We start from the raw sequence: 22,953 nt of genomic DNA, 5'->3' as shown, positions 1-22,953 counted from the left end.
GCACACCAGCATAGGCTTATTTAAACCAAGCATTCTTAACCAGGGGTCCGGGTCCACCAGGGGGCCCCAGCAAACTTACAAGGGGGCCTCAAGATTACTCAAAAAGATTTAAAATAAGACATCAACAACAATATATATATATATATATATTATTTTATTTCTTCTTTTTTTCGCAGCAGAAGGGTTCAGAATTCATGAATAGGCTAATTAATTCATTCATTAATAATCTGAAGAACACTTTTACTTCATGAAACCATAGATGCAAGTGAAGCTCTTTATTTTTAGGAGTGTATGAGAGACACGTTCACTAGCAGAGCTCACAGTACAATAGTGCAATAAATACATAAATAAATACATACATACATACAGAACTGACGACAAGTGCGTGTTCGCTTTTGCAGTGGTTTTTACGGTAATGTGTTGGACGCTCTTCGAGGTGAGTAGATCGAGGATTCTTCATCGAGATCCGCCATAAATCAGATGAGACTGAAGCCTTTTTTTTCTTCTTAGGAAAAGGGGGTGTTTTAAGAAAATATATCCAAAACTCCCAATGAACTTCTTATACCTAATTAGGTTTTTATCTTAATTTATTTCCTGAGATTCAGAAGAAGAAGAAAATCTGATAGGCAGTATGAGGTAGCCAAATTTAAAAAAGCGTGATTTAGAAACCTTGAAATGTTATGTAAATTAATCAAATCGTATTGCTCCATTGAGAACTTGCATTTATAGAATTTGGCAAAGATTGTAGGCTATAATGAAAGAAATCGTAAAGAAATAGGCCTATTAAAAAAACTTTCTTTAATTCTCATCCATTAGCCTAATTCATAAACAACTTGAAAAGATAGGGTCTTGAATAATGCAATCGGCAACCTTGACTCAAAAATGATTGGAACCACTGGTTTAAACAAGTTTCGTTAGCATGGAGTGTAACAAATATGCTATGGCAGTTTAAAATAATGATCATATAAAACTATATACAAATATTTATTTATTTATATTGCAGATGTTCTCCGTGCGTTAATGAACTCATTACTTAACTGTAGCCTACAGTACGTTGAGACACTCTCGAGGCTCAACCCCTCAGCGCACACACACACACACACACACACACATAAGCCTAGTCCTCCAGCTTTAGTGACTGACTGCATGCGAGTGTGTGGGACAGCCTCTACCCTCCCACGGCCGCTCTGCGCCAACAAGAATAAGTTTATTCACCGTCCCGTTGCTGATTTCTATTTGTTGGCCACTAACTGCGTATCTACTCAGTTTTAGGAATGCCATGGCTACTCCGAACAACCAGGATTACTTCAGGTCGGTCAGTAACGAGTCCACCACATACATGATGGTTCCGGCGAACAGTCGCGTCCGAGACTCGCCGTCAAAGTTATGGATCGCGATGGTGGTGATCGTGGTGGTCGTGCTGCAGATCGCTTCGACCACTGGACTCTTTGTCTACTTAAACATGTCTTTATCGCAGGTAAGTTGATATTCTTAAAGTTGCGCTGTTTATATTCTTGTTGCAGGGTTCGTGACTTTAAACTTGGCGATCTTCGTGCCAGTACTTTTGGGCATCACAGGCGCGTTCAAGCGCACCGCCTAGACAGCGTGTTTACTTGTGTTTCTCATCTCGTGCCCCTGATGACGGAAAATGCTGTCAATTTAGGCAGCTGACTAAATTTTGAGACACGGTTTACAGCAGAGGAAAATGTTTACTAAATTGCATATCCAGTAGCCTAGCGGTTTATATTCCAAGATAAATAAGAAATTCATTTAATTTGATATTTTGTTGTTTTGTGGGGATTGACGCGTTAAAGGCTTTCACAAAATATCAGCATCATGATTCAATCAAACTGTTAGAAGAATTAAATCACATTTAATATGATCTTGTGGATCATTTTCTAAAAACAATATACTTTTTAAATTTAATACACTTAAAATTATTATTAAAAGTCCTTTACAACAGTTGTCTAAAATATTTCCAAAATAAAGACAGTGTGAAAAGTAGCCTATAAGATTGTTAACAGATAGAATTAATTTAGCAAAACTGCACACAACAAAAAACATGATTACTCAACCGAAAGACTGAGACAAGGAAGTCCTGCTGTTTTCAGCATTGTATTATGTTGGAAACACTTCAAAAGTGCATGCTTTACTGCCTAGCCTGGATGTCATGATTCAGCATAATAAACAGATAACAACAGGTGCTTATGAAATACACCAGGACCATGAAATACAACATATAATCTTCACAATGTTAAAACTATTGGATAAGTATCATTTTGAAAATGACCAAATATACACAGCACTGTTTGTGCATATATATTTTTGCTCTGCCTTTTTATGGTGAAATAATGCATTTAATCATACTCAGACCTATATCTATGAAAGCTAATCATGCTGAAAAACCTAGGAAGAGAGGTTGGCTTCTGTAAACCCGGTTAAATATTAATAAACTTTGAAGAAGTAAAATATGAAAGAATATATATATGAAGTTACTAGCAGAGCTGTAATACTTTCAGTATAAAACTGCCCTTCGATCAGCAAAGCCTGTAAAATGATACCACTTGATAAAAGGTACTGTTTTAAATAAACGCTCTACCTCTGAAAGGAAAAAGAAAGTAAGGTTAATTCACAGTCACACTGTGAGTCTATAAACACAAGAGGGAGGATAACAGCAGAAGCTCCCACGCAAACGGTCACCATTGGATTTAAACTGAGTTACGGCTGACCTATTTATAAATTACTAAGATTAACAAAATCCATTTAGATTAGGTATCGGACGAAACTGGAAGGTGGTGCAGGGTCATGGTACTAAATGGTGTCTGCTTTTGGGAAAGCAGTTTGCAGTTCAGACCAGCTCGAATCTCCTTTTCCCTCAACCGTCATGGTATACATGTAGTTATACACAGGCCGCTCATCAACAATACCAGAAATTCACTGTAAAGCAATACCCTGCAAGCAAATGTGTGTCTCCTCTCGGGCCCCCCATGGCAAACCTCCTGTGACATTTTCCACTGCCAAGATCCACAACGTCTCAGTCTCTCACACTCTTGTTTTCCTCTTTCCTTCATGTTCAGCCTTTATTCGTACCCTCTCGTTTTCACTATAATATTATGGTTTTTATGTACAACATATAATTATAGCTAATTGTGGCTGCTTTTCTCTGATAATTCTTTGCGGATTCAAGTTACGTTATGTTTGCCAGGACCAAAGAAGGCATGGATAGTTTCCAGTGTTACACAGACTGGTTCACCCTTAAATACAAAACTGACAAGAGACAAAGCTCTGGATGAATTTCACCAATATAAAGTGACTTTGAGATATTTTGAGAGACTTTTTTTTATAATTTGCTGTCCTGCAATTATATTGATTTGGGAGCACAGAGTAGCTTTTTATTATCCTCGTTCCACAATAAATTAAACTAGGCCAAGCAATGATTCACTTCTCTGTGTAAATCTTGTGTAACGCACAAGACGTAGAGTTTTCTAATAAATCTGAGAAGGGTTTGAAATATCTCCTGACCTATTCTGGAGGCCCTGGTTATGATGAAGTTTCAGTCATACCTGAACAAAAAGCCTTAGGAAAATATTTTCAAGGATTAAACAACACAGTGGTGTTTGCTGAAGGATTAAAGATTTTGTTTTTCCAAAGGGACCGTCATCAATTCAACACACTGACATGCTGAAAAAGCTAGAAAAGAAGAAAAGAATTGTGAGATATTGAGTGAAAATGTGCTGAAAATAAATACACATATGCACTGGTTTCTCTCTCTCTCTCTCTTTCACACACACACACACACACATACACACACACACACACACACACACACAGCTGTTGCCTAATGAACATTCTTCAGCACTAACATAAATATCACTGTAGGTGCACGGACCAGATGGGATGCTCACAGTGCTGTCCTTAAAGACAAGTAAACACCTCCATTTTACCCCATTATCAGAGTTTGAAAGGACAAACAAAGCCTTGGTTTACACCAACAGGGCTGCTAAAAAACAATGCAACTCTCTCATTTAGCATCATTAAACTCCGGGGACTGAATGTTCCACTGCCACGTAGTTGCATTTTATTAGCCTTTATTTGACAATAATCTAATTTAATGTAAGAAGTACTTTTCTGACGTGATTAGCCCCAAAAGTAGACTAAAATGTGCTATTTATTTAAGTAACTTGAATTAAAATAAGTTTTAATTACTCCAATCTGTCCATGTCATGTTTAATTTCTGTATTAATTACATGTGGCGGAAAAAAACAAAAACAAATACTGTTTCTCAGAATTACTTAGATATTCCATGAGGGCAAGACCACTGTTGGGGCCCCATTTGGATCGGGAAGAGAAACCGGGGTCCACTGACAGGCACATAGTTAGTATTCTGGAAGTGTAACATTCAGTCAGACAGAGCAGAACGGGACGGCGATGGCCCGAGACTTCATAGAACACCCAGAGGGTTATAAAAACGCATCACAATGGACTCTTAATAAGGCCTGTCTTCATTGGCCATTTACCAGAGATTTATGAGCCAATGAGAGAAGCCAAGACAAAGGTGATTATAAGAAAAAAGGATTGTTATCCTTGACAACTGAGGCTTTTGCCAAACACAAAGGCACCGGTCATTGTAAAGTCGAATGTTTGTACGTACAGGTGCATACTGGAGGCCCGATGGCATGCTGAGTATGCACTGTATCAGGGACTTTAACTTGTTGTTTGTGTCACACGCCTAAATCAAGGTTTACATGAAGTCATGCGCTAATTTTAGAGAAACCCGTCATTGTGAGGAAAGCACCTACTGAATGTGTTCGCATACTTTTCATTGTCTGAGTCTAAATAAAAACCAAACTTTGATCAGAAAGGGGCTTCCCTTCTTAACGTGGCTTTCTATAGCCAAGGCAGATTTTGACTTCTGTGTGGTCTTCTGGAGAAGCAAAGAGAAAGAGAACAATCTCCTCAGAGTTTGTTCTTTGCCAGATGCACAAATTGAATATGTGGCTGGAATTTCCTTTGAAGAGCTGCTTAGACAAACCTGTTGCCCTCTGGGAAGTTGTACGAAGTTGCAGCGCTCCAGCCCTCGCAGATCATTTAGATCACAACCAACTTTCAGGTTGCTTTCCTTTCTTTGAGACCACTGGGGGGGACTAGAAAAAACATACACATGAATGAGGAATAGCCGAAACAAGAGAGAAGCGAGAGGACGGGTGAGACGTTATAGTGAGATACAGAAACAGAGAGCCCCTGGCATGGATTTTAGTTACACGCCTGGTTTCTTTTATTTAATCCTTTCCCAAAAAAGCAATGGATGTGGAGTGAAGCAGAAAGTTCAGTGGTGGCTTCTTTTCCCCAGCTACAGAAATGAGGGCTAACACTGAAGCATTGTTCCCCACTTCCTGCTACCCTCTCTGGGATCAGAAACCCTCCGGAGCGCCACTAGTGACTCAATACCACCATCTATGTTGACTTACTTAATTTAGCTGCATGATTTTTCTGAATCGGCCCATGTGTGAACCATTACCTATAGCAATACTGTCAGAGTTTACATGTATTAGGGTGTAGTAGCATTGACCCAGAGCTGTTGAATTTATTTGGTGTAACTCATGATGACAAATGATCAATTTCTGGCTCACACTTTTCCACACCCTGGACAGTGCTTTAGATTCCATCCAGGGCACGTGTGACTTACCCATTTCTAAGAGAGAAGTACGCGGAAGTAGGCACTGACGCGACAAGTAGTTGTTTACAATTAAAAAGATTTCGAACATGTATATGCAAGCTCAAGATATGACGCATCAGGTAAACAGGGTTTTCGTAATCAAACTGTGGCTTGTCAGAGGGCATTTTTATTTTACAGGTGAAAATAGAAACTCAGATATAGCTCAGGTGATAATTATAGCCTTCATCAGAAACAGAAACATTATGCATTATGAACTCAAATGAATTGTATGTTAGAGCATTTATTAATTTTAACATTTACTATTCAGGGCTAACCAATTAAGATGGTTTCTGATGGTCTCACACAATAATTTGTATTATAAGTTTGCTCTCAGCAAGACATCTTTCTTTACAGAAGACTGCATTAAATTGATCAAAAGCAACACTAAAGACTTTACATTGTTACAAAAAAATTACAAATAATTGCTTTATTTTTTAACTTTCTATTTAAAGAATCCTGAAACAAAAAATGTATCTCAGTTTACAAAAAAGTAACATTTTACCACACATCACCATGTTTTCTACTGTGATATTAATAAGAAATGTTAAATGATATCCGAAGGATCATGTGACACTGAAGACCATGCTCAGCTTTGCAATCACAGAGATAAATTGCATTTCAAATATATTAAAATATGTAACAGTTATTTAAAATGTTAATATTTCACAATATTCCTGTTTTTAATACATCCTTAATCAGATCAATGCAGCTCTAGTGAGCATAAGTGACATCTTTTAAAAACATTCAAATATCTTAAGAATATCTTTAAAAAAAACAGTAGTGTAGGTTTCTCTTTAAAGATTTCTTTCACTAACGCTTTATTTCTTTACAAAAAAGAAAATATGCAACTTTAATCCAAGTCATTACTAATTGTTTTGTAGCTTTAACGCATTTTTACTAATGTTTTCAAAACTATCACAAATCATTTTTGCAATTTTGATGAAACCTCATCCATGCTGGCCAGAGAACAGTAACTTGTGATATATTGTGTTGAAAACGAACACGTTAATAATGTCAACAAATTAAACTATTACCAAACTAGCCTTCCTTATTAATGTATTTTTCTGCTTATGCTAAAGTCGTTTTAATGTGCTGATCCAGAACCAGACCAAGCGTTACCCATGAGACAAAACCACAAACGGGGTGTCGATCAACACATATGAAGGAGCCTGGCCCCAATCCCGTTAGTCCTTCCAGGACTAGAATCAGCCTCATTTTTATGGTCACACAAGAAATCACAAAACTGGTCTCGGATCAGTCTTGAGCTGTTCCTGTGTGCGCAGGCCTGCTCAACATTACCTGCCTGACTCGCTTTGAAAACTGTAACATGGTGAGAATTAACGAAACACACCTTCTGCTGCCACGCTCCACCGGTGACTGGAGACTCATTAAGAACTTTGGCAGACCGTGACTCAAGGCTTCAAAATTGCACACAGAGATCCTTAACTGGTGACATATTTCTTGGAGAAGCTCTGGGTTTCTAAACAGAAAAAGAGAGACAGAGAGAGAGAAAGAAAGGAGCAAGGGATTCAGAGCAAGGTCATTTGAAAGTACCTCATTATGTAGGACATACCTCTCAAGCTGGCTCAAGGTGTTGAGCTGAACTTGCACCCCATTGGCTTTCCATAGAAAGCCCCATTGCAGATGTTCTCATCTACTTTCCTGGAAAGGGTCAAGAGGGATACATGCCCTCATTTTGATCTTCAGCCTACGCTCCGGCCTTGAGCAGATTGTTTCCTCATTGAGCATGCCTTCAACTCCCTGTTGATTTTTTCCCAGATTGCTTCCTAAACCAAAGTGCCGTTTTCATTGTTCCTTGGGATGACGTTGCATTCAAACCATATTTTAATGTACTGATTCCAATTGCATGTGATTTGGGCTTGTCATTTAACTTTTATCTTATTGGCAGGTTAAAAATCAGGGGGTTACGGAAGAGCTGCGGTGCTTGGGCTTGCTCAACGCCCTGGATAAAGACCGGGACATTCCCGAAGACCTGGCCCAACTGTTTGGAGAACCTTGCATCAAGCTAGCGGAGGGTATCAAAGCCTATATTTCCAAGGTAAGTTCGGTTTTTGATTCTACTGGTTGCACAACATTCTGCATTCATTTGTTGGGATACCTGTTGAGGCAAGCCGTGTCTTAATAACAGCTATTGAAAACATCATCTGCCTTTTCAATACGTGGGCACAGTTGTAGACAACAGTTTCAAGAGAAGTTCTTCACAGCATGAAGCAACTTGCTATTACCATAAATGTGTCCAGGCAAGTGATTACAATCTCCTTAGGGAAGAAAAGTGGATGGTTGAGTCATGGGAGAGTTTTTCAAGCATCTATGCTTTTATATGTAGCATTGTAGAGGGTGACTCACCCTGTTGTCCCTATCATGAACCAGTCTAGCAGTCAGAGCTCAGATTTGAAGGAAATGTCTTGGTTTTCCCCTGGCGTGGCTGGTTAGCCTTCAGCGTTCAGCTTTTCCCTCCACAGCCTTCCAGTGGTGGTTACATTAATAAAACTGACATGTTTGGAAGCCTAGGGTTTGGTTTTTGAATAAGTCTCGTTCTAAAGGTGTGATTAGACTTGAAGAGCCAAGCATTTATTTACATTATACACTCTTTTTTTTACGTTTTGATAGAAACTTCAAATGCTCAGCAATGCTGTATATAATAATTTTAAATAAGTCTTTTCTGTTTTAATATATTTTTAAATGTAATTTATTTCTGATGGCAAAGCAGTATTCTTTTTTAGCAGCGATTACTCCAGTCTTGAAAACAGTTGTGCTGCTTAATATGTTTGAGGAAAATTTGACTAACAGAAAGTTCAAAACAACAGCATTAACTTAAAATATAAATTGTATCAATTTAAATGTCTGTACTGTCACTCCTTCACTTTGTATCCTTGCCAAATACAAATATGAATTACATTTAAAAAAAAAAAAAATACTGACCAAAAACCTTTGACTAGTATTATATGTTAGGGCAGAAATAGGGCAGAAATAAGTTAAACTAAAACATGCGCAATGATAATTCACCTATTAAATTAATTAAACAATCTTTAATATCAGAAAATGATTGACATGTTACAGATATATTGTGCATCCCTTCTTAATTTTAACCATCCGTGTCAGACTGAATAAATAGCTATTTGGCTATTGGTTAACATTTTCCAATAGGCTATAACGGCCTAAGTGACATTAGCAGAAAAGTAAAAGTTGTTTCAGAGGAGAAAGAAATTCTTTGTTTGGAATGACCCGAACCACTAAATCATTCACAATAAAACCAGGAAACATTTGTTTAGAAAGCAAACAGGGTTCATTTTGACTATAGGCTTTTTTTCATTATGGTGGAAGTGCCACTTTTTTTATTAATTTTTCATGCCACCCCTTTGTTTAGCCCCAGTCCCTCAGCTCCGGGAATATGTTATCAGATTTTACGAAGCATGTCTACCCCGTCCTACCCCTTTCCCTCCCACCGCTATGCGCAACAGCCCGTGCGTACCGTCAAATCTTTCACTACTAATTGAGTAAGGCTGCAAACAATTTATTGGCACTCAGAGACAGAGGCATTTGCCTCATAATTAAAAACACATGCGCCACTTCTGAGAGATGCAATTATGGTGCATTAAAGAATTCCCTGATCATGCTAGGGGATCGGTCAGTGGAAAAAGAAAACAAATAATGTAGAGTTTTGCCAAATAAAAAGAAAATGTAAGGGGTAGATGAGTACATGAGTCTGAAAAAACACAAAAATAACGTATAGTTGCATGTGTCTGCATGCATGTTCATGCGTCAATACTAATAATAAGGTGAGATTCAGATTTAGATAAAGAAGGAAGATATGGAGAAAGAAACTGCCTGAACAGGCACACGCCAACGCTTCGGGCTCTTTTCCAGCTTCATGTCAACACAGAGGTAAAGCACACAGAAAAAGAACGAGAGGGATAAGGAGGATCGAGAGAGTGTTCGCAGCGAATGTGTGAGAGAAGAGAGATGAGGGAAATGCATGTTTCTGAAGCGAAGGCCTTCAGAATCCAGAGAATGCCAGAACACCTGGTAGTTATTATGAAGAGCTAAAAAAAAAAAAAGCAAAAAGAAAAGTCTGACGTCCTCCAGATTCTCGACTTTAGCCAGACTCAGCATATGGACATGCAGTATACTAACCGCTGACCATTCTAGCTCCCTGACTTTCCGTGGCTCTTTTTGGCCTTTGGTGTAACACGTAATGCAGAATGACTGCAGAGCTAACAAAAGCTGAACACTGTATGAGTTCAGTTGATTCACCAAACAGATGGCCACGTCCACAGAGAAACACATGCAGAAACCCTAACGCAAGTCAACAAATCTAAAGACACTACAACAGCTCGGCCAGAATGGATTCGATCCAGTCCAGAAATAATATCAGCATTCCAAGGAATATTATATGCTCAACCTGCACCTGAACAGGACCCCCGCAGCAGCCACTTGAGTCCTATCAATATCCCTAAATCCTCAGTTTCCCACAAAGCTAAAAGGGACGTTTTGTCCCCGTTCCCCGCTTGTCTCGGATTCTCCTAATGACTCATTAGATGAGGAAGCATCTCGTCTTCAGGCTCACATCCGCAGCGCTGCATCACCACCGGCGTCTGAAACAGATTTACGATGAAAGCAGTGATCATACTCGGGGCATTCCGCCAGCTGCAAGATTTTCTGCCAGCCTCAGAACAAACACAAAGGCCATCTCTGTCTGCCCTGTAACCTTTATCTTCTGCACGATCATAGCTCAAGGACTGTGTTTTCGATGGTGTGGTTGGTTTTAATACATGCGGTTTCTCTGGATGAATGTATTGTTTGTTTCAGAAATCTACGGGAAATGGCTAGCTTGTGGATGCGGATTGGGTTTGATAACAAGCAAACACTGGATTTGCTCGGGTAAAAAGGGTGAAAAGAAAGAAAAAGGGAAAAACGTTAATAAAGTAATAAAGCCGGTCCAGTCGGTGTTCTCAGGTTGCACTGCGTGGAGTTACACGATGGCTCGCCTCCTGCCAAATATGCGCTGAGCTCTCAAAGCTGGTATTACTTAGAGTCGAATTTCAGCGAGTGCTCCGCAACGACCTTCCGCCTAAAAAGAGAGAGAGAGAGAGATTGATTCAGGTTTAAAGCCTCGGAAGTCTTCAAGCCCATGCTCCACACCAAAAGAGAGACTGAAGACAGCCCGTCACATCTTCAACACCCGATTAAGTGTCACTGTGGCAGAGAGCCCTGACAAGAGAGAGAGAAAGAGGAAGAAGACAGCCACAAACACAACTAATCCTGACTGCTGTTTTTAAAATGCAGGGTAGGGTTGCACCAGCCACTTGTAAGTCTTAAATCCAGACATAATGGTCACACTAGGGCTCTAGAAGCTCAACTCTCTATTTAATTTCAATGCAACATTAGTAGTGTGCATTCTAATAAATTGATTTAATTGATTTAAAATAATTGAATTTATTTTTAATAAATTAAGTATGCATTAAGTATGCATTCAATTAAATCAAAAATTATGGTAAAAACAATGTTTCAAAAGATTTCGAATTTAAATAAATGCTTTTTTACATTTTCTATTTATTCAAGAAAAACGGCACTGTTTCCAAAAAAATATTAAGCAGCACAACCGTTTTCAACACTGATAATAATAAGAAATGTTTTTGATGCACCAAATCCGCATATTAAAATGATTTCTGAAGAAAACTGAAAATTCACAGGAATAAATTACATTATTAAAACCCAATGTAATGTCTTTCAAACAAAATGTTAAAAAATCCTCACTGACCCCAAACTATAAAACAATGTGTCACATAAATTACACACTTACTGATATAATCCAATCAGTCTGTCATATTACTGGCAGACCAACTGAATTACATACTCCTGGTCAGAGGATTTCATAAATAATCAGTTCATACAAAGGCTTACTTTAGATTTAAGTGTAATGGTTCAGTGATCACATTTTTAGTGGTTGTAATGTAGTTCTCATTTATGATTCGACTAAGCTTAGTTGTAACTTACGCACAGCTGGAGCTGAAGATGAATTCTTACAGTGTTTAAGGTCAGACAGTTGTGATCTGTTGTGGAATGGTGAAGGGGGCCGGGGGACAGAGGAATGGGGCCGACCTCAGACGGCAGCCAAGAATGGCAGGAAACAACTTGTAAGCATACACACACACCCCATTCATTTAAAGGCCCATAACAGGCGTGCACTGATTTTATCCAGTGGAGAGTGTGTGTACAGTACCTACAGTGTGTGTTTGTGTCTATGAGTACTGTGTGGGTTATTAGCCGTTTACCTGAGTCACACTGAGCAAAGTCTAGCGCTCTGAGATTTATTGTTCATGGTGCTTTACGCCCCAAGGAAAGCAACAGTTATTTATTAATAATCCTCCTGGAGGAAGGGAACGCGCTGTACTTCAGAATCTCAGTGACAGAGCAAACTGTTTTAAAGTATTGAATTGCAATCTCGACTGAGCTCAGCTGGAGAGGACGCTATTTGCTTTCTTCGCACGCTGTGTGCATGCACTCACCAGCTTCCTGCTCCTTCAATAAAGGAAAAATTTTCCTTTGCCGTTCGCCTTTTCTGGCGCACTGGTGCAGGAGGCCAAAGGTTTAACACTGGGTGTGTTTATTGTTATTGCTGAGGTCTTTGTATGGGCCTGTTCTCTGCCCTCCACCTTCTGAACTATGTTGTGTTTCCCAGAAAACAGATTGCGCACTCACTCGAACTAGGCCTCACTGAATTCTCAGCCAGAAAAAAGCCTGTGTGATGGATTCTTATTGGAATTTCTGTCATAAATGGGAACCAATCTGAAAGAATGCTAATGGGATCAACTAAGAATTCCATAAGATCTTACTCGATAAACCAAAATTCCTACAGAAGCTTTAGATTCTTAATTGATTCTTGCAGTCCAATAGGATGTTGTGTTGTCTATATATATATATCTGTCTATCTATCCATCCATCCATCTAGAAAAGTAGAATATTACATAGCAGAGTAAAAACAAAAAAAGCAGCATGGCAGGAAAAGGTATACTAATTATAACGAAAATTGAAATGATTTCTATCATTCTTGTCTTTTTTTGTATGACATGCTGCATGTACAAGAACATGCTAGTAAAACAGCCCTTTATCTGCTCCATATGTGAGACGTGGAATTGATTTCAGGATCATTTACCAGAAGTTATGGTGAAAGTATAAGCCTTGGTCAGAAATCCATCTCTGCTGTGGCCTGGGTGAGATTATGTCACGTTATAAAGGCTGCAGGCCCTCGGCTGTCTGATGAATGGAGAGAGAGAGCGAGCGCCAAGAACAACAGAGCCTCCATCACTCTCACTCTTGGATGATGCCAGACAGAGAGGGACTGGGGAGGCGGGGACAGACAGACAGAGAAGGGAATAAACTATCATTCCTTAAGAAGAAGAAAAAACAGTCATTTGTTGATTTATCAACACAGTCTTGTCAGAAAGCTCAAATTAAAGTGTTTGCTTTAAAAAGCCGTTCATATTTTAACACAGACAGTAATACACAACAACTGAACACATCGTAATGTACCGTGAAACACTGAAAGGCAAAACACCATATATTGTAAACACTAACACATATTATAAATCTTACATGCCAAACTTTATATTCCTTGAAACTCTGGTGTTTAAGTGGCATTTGACCGTTATCCAACAAGTATTCAAGAGAGTGGAAGGAAAATGTGTGAAAGGGGTCAAACCCAGCCTGAGGGAGTTGGGTTAACTTTGGCTTGTTACTTAGTAGAATTTTTGAAATCTGAACAGCTTTGTGGATTATATGGATTTATTTATTTTTTTCACCACTGATGAAATATCCTGTTATTTGACGTGGTGTTTTTTGCTGAATGGTTTTAACGCAGCGATTCAGTTCCTGACTACATTTTTTACGAATCATCAAGAGTTTTCAATTAATTTCATTTAGGTAAATCAGACGGTGTTTGGAACGTACTAAATCCCAGAGCGGAGGCTGGCCTGAGGCGATGGAAATGAGCCAGTAATCAGTGTGTTTTTAGTTCAAGACCCGACCGGTGGGACTAATGATCTGGATGCTGGGGTTTGACTGCTTGAAATATGGCCGTCACAGACTACTGAAAAACGGCCCTTGAGAAAGGTCACCTTAAATCTATTCTTAGCTGTTCCAGCTCAACACAACATGACCATTTCTGTGCTTAGAAACTGCCATCTTCAAAGGATAAAAACATTCAAGTGTTTTTGTAATAAAATGGACAATTCACTTATGTTGCTGTTTCGTAACTTGAGGTAAACTTTAACCGCAGTTATCTGCCTGTGTGACAAGAAACAAAAACAAAAAAGAGAGAAAGACGCGCTCATAAAACTGAATCATCTAGTTTCACATTCCTGTTAACAAGCTAGGATTTGAAGAGTCATCACATGTCACTGTACTAATGGGACTTTTTTTGTTTTTGCCACAGGTTACAGACAGTATAATCTCCAAACAGGCTTTACACGGTGAGTACACAATCAGTCATTCTGTAATAGGCACAATCACAATGACCCAGTGCTACAGAAACACCAGGAACTATAACAAAAATAGACCGTACCAGAACACAGTGCAGTCCCAAGAGCAGGACAAAAATGTCTTGCGCAACACCAGTAAATATTTTATGATGTATTTGAATGTGCTGATTGTCTACTGTCTGTCTCTCCCTTAGAAGCAAGAGCCATGCCCCATTCATATAATACAACAGGGTCAAAGTTTATGACCACAGTGACACAGCGACCATCAGCCCACCTGACCCTTAGCAGCACGCCAAGTGAGTTTCTGTGTGTGTGTGTGTGTGTGTGTGTGTGTGTACAGTACCAGCTGAAACTTTGGACATACCTATCTATTCCTTATTTTTACTATTTCCCACATTTTAGAGTCATTAACACTGATAAAATTTGCATAAATAAATAAATTATTAAAAATAAATAAATGATGAAAAAAAAACTAATAAATTAAATGTAATCTATAAAATAATTTTTGAACTTGAGCATAACCGGAAAGCTTATTTTTTAATCCTTTAAATTTTTTTTTGTGTTCAGTGTTATTTTAGTATCTATGTACTATTATAGTATTTATTATGATTTTGAATTAGCTTTTATTTTCATATTTTCAGTTTTAATTAATAACGTAATAATTTTGTTTTGTGTTTAAAATCATGCTGGTTTTTTTTATTTTTCTATTTCATTTATTTCAGTTTGAGCAATTTTCAGTTATTTGCTAAGGCCAAGTTTTTCAAGTAATATTTAGATCAAAGCTTTAGAACAAAAATTCTTTCATCTCATAATAAACACATTTTAGCCTGCAATACACTACATGACTTTTGCCCACATTTTTTCCTGATTTGCAGTCTAGACTAGTCGACGCTAGTTGCTGAAAGTCCGAGCCAGTCTTCTGATTTCTGTCATTTAGCATGCAATGCCCAGTTTTTCCTCTATAACCTTTTACAGAGTTTCAAGTGTATGATATCTAGTGTTTTAAAATCTCTTCAGATTTTAAAAGTAATGTACTGTATTCCAGCCAGTACTGTAGTAGTACTGTACATGCACATACTTTATGTGCTTTTCATGTATAAGACCTCTCCATCCATCCATCCATCCATCCCTCCTTCCCGCCAGGCAAAAGCAGAGCTTCCCTATTTCAAAAAAGCCTGGCACACAGATGCGAAGAAGAAGCTGACTATATAACAGCTTAAAATTGTTTAGTTATTTAACTACAGTAGAAATATTTCACTAAATATCCCCAAATCTTGTCTTTGCTTTGAAGTTCTAATATAGCCTCTCGGATCAAAAACCTATTTACTACATGCATGCCAGAAAAAAAAAGAGATTTATTCAGTCACGCATCCCAGAAGGAAATGAAACCAAGTCAAACCAGCTTTGTTTCTGGAGCAAGTCGCAAGTCTGACCGCTAAACTGCAAGGGAGTGTTTTTATCTTTTACACGTGCATGCATTATTCACTAACCTGTCTGCCTGCTACGTGATGATGGATCACATGTACACACTATGAAAACTGCACGTCATTAACTTCAAAAAGCTGAAACTGTTTAATCCATGAGAACATCTATATTAACCGCCGTGTTAGCGGTGGGCTTTCCTACGCATCTGTACCTCATGTGTGTATCTCTCTTTATCAACTTTTGTCAGAAGAACGGCCCTTTTAAAACTTTTTGAAGCAGTAAATCACAGAGCAAGTCTAGCGTGTTATTGATCTTCTTTGAGGAATGTGGCTCATTGTGTTTGAGGAACATGCGGCCTGCTCCTCCATGTGTTCTACACCTCCCTTCCTCCCCAGTATTTCGATTTTTCACTCTGTTCGTGACTTCCTCTCCTGTGCAGCCATACCTTCCTGTTCTGATCTCTCCTGTACTCTTAAGACAATCCACCAATCTTTCATTCCTCCCTTTTACCTTGTGAATTATGTGCCTTGCCTTAATCAGCACCTGCTCCTTGTCTTGGAACCTTTCTTCTTTTTTCTTTCTTTTTGCTATTGATTGATTGATTGATTGATTGATTTTTTGGGTCGAATTATTTGCACATTTCCACAGTCAGGTTGCCTTTATAAAATTAGTTTTAATGCATTAATTATGCATGGTGATGCACCTTATAATGCATATCATTAATAGCTGTAACTACAGTTAATACATTATAACACTTATCAATGCATTTTAAATTCAGTTTTGATTATTAACAGCAAGGTATAATGTATTACAATGCACATTATGAGTTATTCTAATGCTGTATACCCTTTAATAACCCTTTATAATGCATTATACATAAAGGCTTGTTTCACTTATACAAAATATTATTGAATTTAATATCAGTAATTTATTATTTAAAACATGAATAGTTATCAGCTTATTGTTGTATGTCATAATTAACATTTGCAAGTCATCAATCAAAAATCCAGCCACTTGCAATGAATTAAAGTCATGCCCTAAATCTTTCTTTTAGTATCTGTCCATTCCAAGCTAAAGTCCAACTTCTCCATTTTTCTCAGGTGGTACTCAATACTTCACCCCTCAACCAGACCTGCACCAGTCCTGCCGCCACCCTGTACGTTCCTGGGCCAACCAGAGCTTCGGCGCCCATCTGCACAACATGACGCTGGCCAACGGACGCCTTCGCGTACCCCAGGACGGCCGCTACTACCTGTACTCCCAGGTGTACTTCCGCTACCCCTCTCCCAGCGAGGGCGATCAGAACAGCGTTAGCCACCAGCTGGTTCAGTGCATCTATAAGAAAACCTCCTACCTGAGGCCGATTCAGCTGCTGAAGGGAGTGGGGACTAAATGTTGGGCTCCAGACGCAGAATACGCCCTTCACTCGGTGTACCAGGGCGGCCTGTTTGAGCTGCGAGCAGGCGACGAGGTCTTTGTGTCCGTCTCATCTCCCACAATGGTGTACGGCGAGGACTCTTCTAGCTACTTCGGAGCGTTCCGTCTGGACCTGTAAGAACATATCAGAGGTGCTAAACCGGGACTATATCACCCACTGGGTGGATCATTTTGGGGCTGTGACCCAAAGACTTCATCGTTCAACTTTCCTTTCTTTAAGACTTGAATATGTGAAGGATGTGTGAATGAGAGACATTTCAGTTGTTTCTTTTAAAGACAGAGGAATGTATGTATATTTTTACAGATCACATCAAAGATGTGAATCTTTGAAACGGTAGCAAAACAGGAGAGAGAAAAGCTCACACAAAGTGAATCTGTGCCAATGGAGGATAGGGTCTGACTTGTGCGCTCGTCCGCTGGAGGGGAATATTTTTGTGTGCAGCGGATCTAAAACAGTTTTAAAAACAGACATCTGAGAAGAGAATGATGACAGCGGGAATGTGGAGGAAAGAAAGATGACAGGGCAAGTATGCAGCTCTACCAGCCTCGAAGGAGCATCCTGGCAGGTTGCAGGACTGCGGAATTCTCCCCGTCCCGTCGGACCAGCGGAGCAACATGCCTGGACAAAGAAAGAACCTAAAAAAGTCCACATAAACACAGAAGAATTCAGCTTCCTGCATAGATTGTATTTACGAAACACCCATTCTATTGAGTATTTAATGGCTTCCACGCATACAAAACACAGCAATAAGATAAAACACAAACATTTAGTCTCAGATAACAATCATTTTGACAAGTCTCCCTCTGCTGTCTGGTCCGGGGTGCAGGAGGAAGTGCTGTCAGGGAGACACGTGCTTCCCGGCTCACGTGGTGCTGGCCATATGAAAGGTTAAATAAACACTACGCTACACGGTTTGTTGAAATGTCGCGCTTATATGATGCTTTGTTTTTACTGCACGCACATACAAAAACACACTCCAAGTGCCCACAAAAACACCTTGGAAGATGGTACATCCATCTCTTTCTCTATGTGGTTGGTTGGTTCAACCTGTGTATATAATTGTAGGCTTGGAAATGAATGTAATGTTCTCTCATGAAAATCCCACAAAATGAGCCTCCCGCTGTAAACGTAAACGGCGTGAAGTTCTCCAAATGAAACGGCGCTGTGAAGCTCAATACAAGCCTGTTTTTTTCCGAGGGAAGAGAGGGTGGGGGTGATTACTTTCCACTGTAAATGATCAAGTGCTGTCACAATGGTGTTTCTGAGAGCGAGCACAAACACTCGCTTGGGTTTCATTGTAAACCACGAGCATGTTTTCTTCTCTCTGGACTCTGCCCCGGTTTTTAACTGATAAAGTCAGTGAGCTAAAAGGGCCCCTGCCAAGACAGTGCCTTAAATCACATTATACAACAAGAGCGAGGGAGCCATGACTCTTTGTGGCATTTAGCTACAGACATGATGTTAGTTATACCACATGTTCCAAAACTTCATTCCATCTGACTCTTATCTGCAATTTGTCTGGATTAAGAAACTTGTATGTTGATTTAATCCGAAAGGGGAGACAAAAAAGTTATTTCTCAGCAGGTTAACGCTTGTGTCTCATAATGCCAAAATTTCCTCGTACAGGGTGCTTTTTTATGTCTAAGGGAATGTGATGTCAGATACCACTAGGTTTTGTGTGTAAAAGTGCCTTTGGGTTGTTGTTTTGCACTGATCTGAAAGCACCACCACCGATCTAAACTCTTAACTTTCACCATGTTAAGGGAGGTTCAAAGTATGTTTTAGATCAGTGTTGAAGTCATACATGATCTCATCAATTATACTTCATTAACCGCATCATTTGGCGGCCCAGTGAAAACTCATACATCGTCCGCTTGGCGAAAACTTGAATGTTTTCTCATTTTCTCACACTAATGTAATTTTAAACCTGTATGACTTTCTGTCTTCTGTGGAACATTTTGAAAAAAAAAAATTTGTTTATACAGTGAATAAGTCTACGGGGTCCAAAACAACGGCAGACTCTGGATATAAGGTTTATAATGAAATGAGGGTGAATAAATGACAGAATTTTCATTTTGGGGTTAACTTTTCCCTGAAGGAGTCTGGATGATCCTACCAATTCGCACTGACCGAGCTCATTATCCCCGTCAATCTGCTCCGGCCCGCCCAGGGTCTTGTGTGAGTGTGCACATGTGTATATAAGTTGAAATATGTACCTATCTGTACAACATGGGGGTCGTAGTGGGGTGAGGGGTGGCGTGGAAAGAGAAATATGTCTAAATTCCAGCAGATCTAGACGGATTACAGCAGGACTTGCCCTCTGAACCACAAAGGACCACAATGTGAACACAGAAGACAAATGTATGTTAGGTGCGTATATACGTGAGTTTGTGTTTTTTAATTAAATGCTTGACTGGTTTCTGAAACAGTGGATGTGATGGTTTGCATACTTTAAATCTCAGAGCTTTGCCGAGATTTTACGGGACTGCTGTGAAAAACTTGAGCGGGGCAGAACACAGTGAAATCCAGTGAGCAACATGAACTGTCAGCTGAAACAAAAAGACTATTGTGTTTCCTTTTCCAATGAGTGGTTTTGTTTTTTCTTTGGGATTGTTAAATTCTCTGACCACCAAACTGTGGGACTGTTTTTCCATTTAAAGAAAGATGCTATGCACTGTTTACCAATGTTGCGTCTCCATCTTGGTAAGAATGTACTGATATCTCACACACTCTTCCTCTTTACTGTATAATTTTACAATGTCTGACCTGTGTACTTAAAGCTTAAGTCTGAGGTGTCATTTCCAACAATTAAAGTGCCTTTTTAATGAATCACGGGTCATAGTATGATCATTTAATTGCTTGCTTGTGCATTTTTGCCCATGCCAATAACTTCCATCATGAATTACACAGCATTTCTTTTCCTTCTTTTGCCAAACTTGTACCACATCTAACCCACCCACACGAACACACATGGTGCTCTTACACAAAAGACATTTTCAAACACAAAAAGCATTTGTTTTTCTGTCATGGCAGGGACTTCACACTGACTCCTATTGTCTTATAATCTTTTAAGTAGTCATTCTTTATAGTTTTAATCTTTTCTCTCTTTTTTTTTGTACTTTTTTTTAAAATAAAATTAAATCTGAATATACATACATTATACATATCAGGTTTTACTTAAAGTAATTAATTTTAATACTTAAGCAGGGATGCATTTAACTGATCAAAAGTGACAGTAAAGACATTTATAATGTTACAAAAAAATATGAAGGCTGGAGTAATGAAAAATTACTCAAAAAAAAAAAAAAAGCTTTGCCATCACAGGAATACATGACATTTGAAAATATATTAAAGTAGAACATTAAAAAAAAAAATTAGATATATATAAATCTATGTTCTTAGTGAGTGCCTCAGAAACAAACAATTATTAAAGAATAAAAACAAACAATCATATATATATATATATATATATATATATATATATATATATATATATATATATATATATATATATATATATATATATATATATATATATATATATATATGACTAGGACATGATCTTAAAAGTTGGGGATCACATTAAAACCTTATCAGCACGTCTCAAGAATATTACTCATATAATGCTCACCAAGCAGTCATAACTTATTTACTAAAAAAACAGGTAAGTGGATGCAAACTATATTAGAATCCTCACTAACCCACTTTACCATTTGATCATTGCTAAATATTTCTATCATTTTATAAGGGCAGCCACAATTTATTCTTTACACTAAGGCCAAGATAAACAAAGCTCTTAGAATACATTGCCAGATAATGACTACTGCGCCCCTGCGTATGAAGCATATTCACCATTGGGACCGTCCCTAAAGGGATATTTTGTCAGATGAAAACCCACATACACTCAGATCCAAGCGTAAGATCACTCCCCAGCTCTCTGTTCTCATAAGTCTTCTAGACAACCAGCTATGAGTCACCATCATACTCACTCCTGCTTGGGGTCCCAATGTCTCACCATCACAAAAAACAAAGCACACTCACAGGCCACACACCATTTGACTAACTCAGCACTGACCACACACCAGTCTGCTCGCTTTTAAATGTGGCCACACACACACGGTCAGAAACACACACACTGAGCACCCAGACTGCCCTTGTTCCCGCCTGCACAAATATACCCTCACTCCCAACAACTCATCACACATTCCCCTCGCCAGCGCTCCCTAGCAATCCGTCACTCATATGTGGCTTTTCTGCCATTCATTAAGACCACCAAGCATTCCTATTCAAAAACCCAACCTTGTCCTCCCCAATTCCCAGAATCCACCCGAACACTCCGGAATGTCACAGGAATCGCATCCAGACGCTGTCCGAATCGCTCAACATCTCAGCACACACACACACACACAGGATTCACTTATCTCAATCATTTGTGCATGGCCTGGAAAGAGTAAACACAAATTAACAAACAGGACAGTTGACACAGTGGAGAGCAGGCACATATCCTGTCTGAGACGCAGAAATTAGGCCAGTTTGTCACAATTTTTACATTTTCTAAAAACAATTGCCTACCCCCCCAAAAAAAAACATTTTGTTAGTGTGTAGTGTATTTGCATAGGCATTTACCTCAGCTAAACAGCTGTTTACACAGGTGTTTGCACAATGTCATGGTGTTGTTATATGGTTGCCAAGATGTTTTAAGTGGTTGCCATGTGGTTGCTAAATAGTTTTAGGTGGTTAGTGGCCCAAGCCAATCGAACTTTGTGTGTGTGAAGCTAGATCTCATATAGAGAAGTATTATTTTTGTATCATTTCTATACTATAATAGAATTTATTCATATTTTAAATAGATTTTTGTATTTTCATTTTAAGTTTTAGCAACATTGTCATGTGATGAAAATTTGATAAGGTTTTTAAGCTTACTTTTTAATTTTATTTGTATTGAATTTTCCCCCTTGTTTGTAATTATGGTACTTACATGAAAATTAGACGTCACCTTTTTCAGCTTTTAACTGAAAAAAATAAAATAAGCTGAAGAATAACTTTTGCATCTAATATTTATATTTTATTTAAATGAATGTAACAAATTTACATAATTTTTACTGATTGTTAACACTAACAACACTGCTCTGGAAGCCTGCTTGTGCCTAATATTTATTAAAAAAAAGAATACAAATATATATTTATTAAAATCAGACCAAAGAAAAGGTTTAAGATAAAAGGTAATGTGATATATAAGTGCAAATGTAAGATATTAAGTCACAGGTGCAGTTCTCTCACATTTCAGGATATAGTATCAGATTTTGAGAAACATAAGGCTGAATTTGTTAAATATAAAGTTGCAATTACTTTTTTATTTCTACTCTGATGCAGAAACGGCTTCCATGTGTTACCCATCTCAAAGCATTAATGGCAGGGTAAGTAATGTGCTGAAGTTTAATACTTGAGGTTAGAAGTTCAGAACAAACTAAGTACATAACAGCGATCCTTGTTTTAAATGAACCTGAACTGAAGAATTAAGGGTGTTTTGTTCAAAGATCCATGTAAAATTCTTCTCTAAATCATCTGTGAACAACTTACAAAAAAAGAAAAAAAGACATATACTGTTGCAACTTTAAGAAGCATTTGTGCTTTTTCAAAAGACAATATCGCTAATACAGTTACAAAGTAATAGTTAATAAAACATTGGCCTTCAAAAGGTGTGAGAAAGTCCGAGTTCAGAAGCAATATCAAACAAGACGCGCCTCACAATCCTGTGGTGTTTTAAGAGACCCTCAGCAATTTCCTTGAAATACCACATTTAACACGAATCAGCGTGGGTCTGTTTCTACAACCAGAGCAATTTGGGATTCGAGGGAATAAAAATGCTCCAA

General features: G+C 38.5%; 1 protein-coding gene across 1 annotated transcript; it reads left to right on the top strand.

Annotated features, from left to right (window-relative positions):
* Positions 1-1,113: 1,113 nt before the first annotated feature.
* On the top strand, positions 1,114-19,909 carry LOC127962168 (tumor necrosis factor ligand superfamily member 10). Its single transcript, XM_052561661.1, has 5 exons — positions 1,114-1,477; positions 7,626-7,775; positions 14,172-14,208; positions 14,412-14,513; positions 16,743-19,909. The coding sequence occupies exons 1-5, from the start codon at positions 1,280-1,282 to the stop codon at positions 17,195-17,197; spliced, it is 942 nt and encodes a 313-aa protein (XP_052417621.1). The 5' UTR covers positions 1,114-1,279; the 3' UTR covers positions 17,198-19,909.
* Positions 19,910-22,953: the final 3,044 nt, after the last annotated feature.

Source organism: Carassius gibelio, chromosome B7 (assembly GCF_023724105.1).
Source record: "Carassius gibelio isolate Cgi1373 ecotype wild population from Czech Republic chromosome B7, carGib1.2-hapl.c, whole genome shotgun sequence".
Classification (NCBI taxonomy): Eukaryota; Metazoa; Chordata; class Actinopteri; order Cypriniformes; family Cyprinidae; genus Carassius; species Carassius gibelio.
The sequence above is the reverse complement of the archived record's forward strand: the minus strand, read 5'-3'. Positions and strand labels throughout refer to the sequence as shown.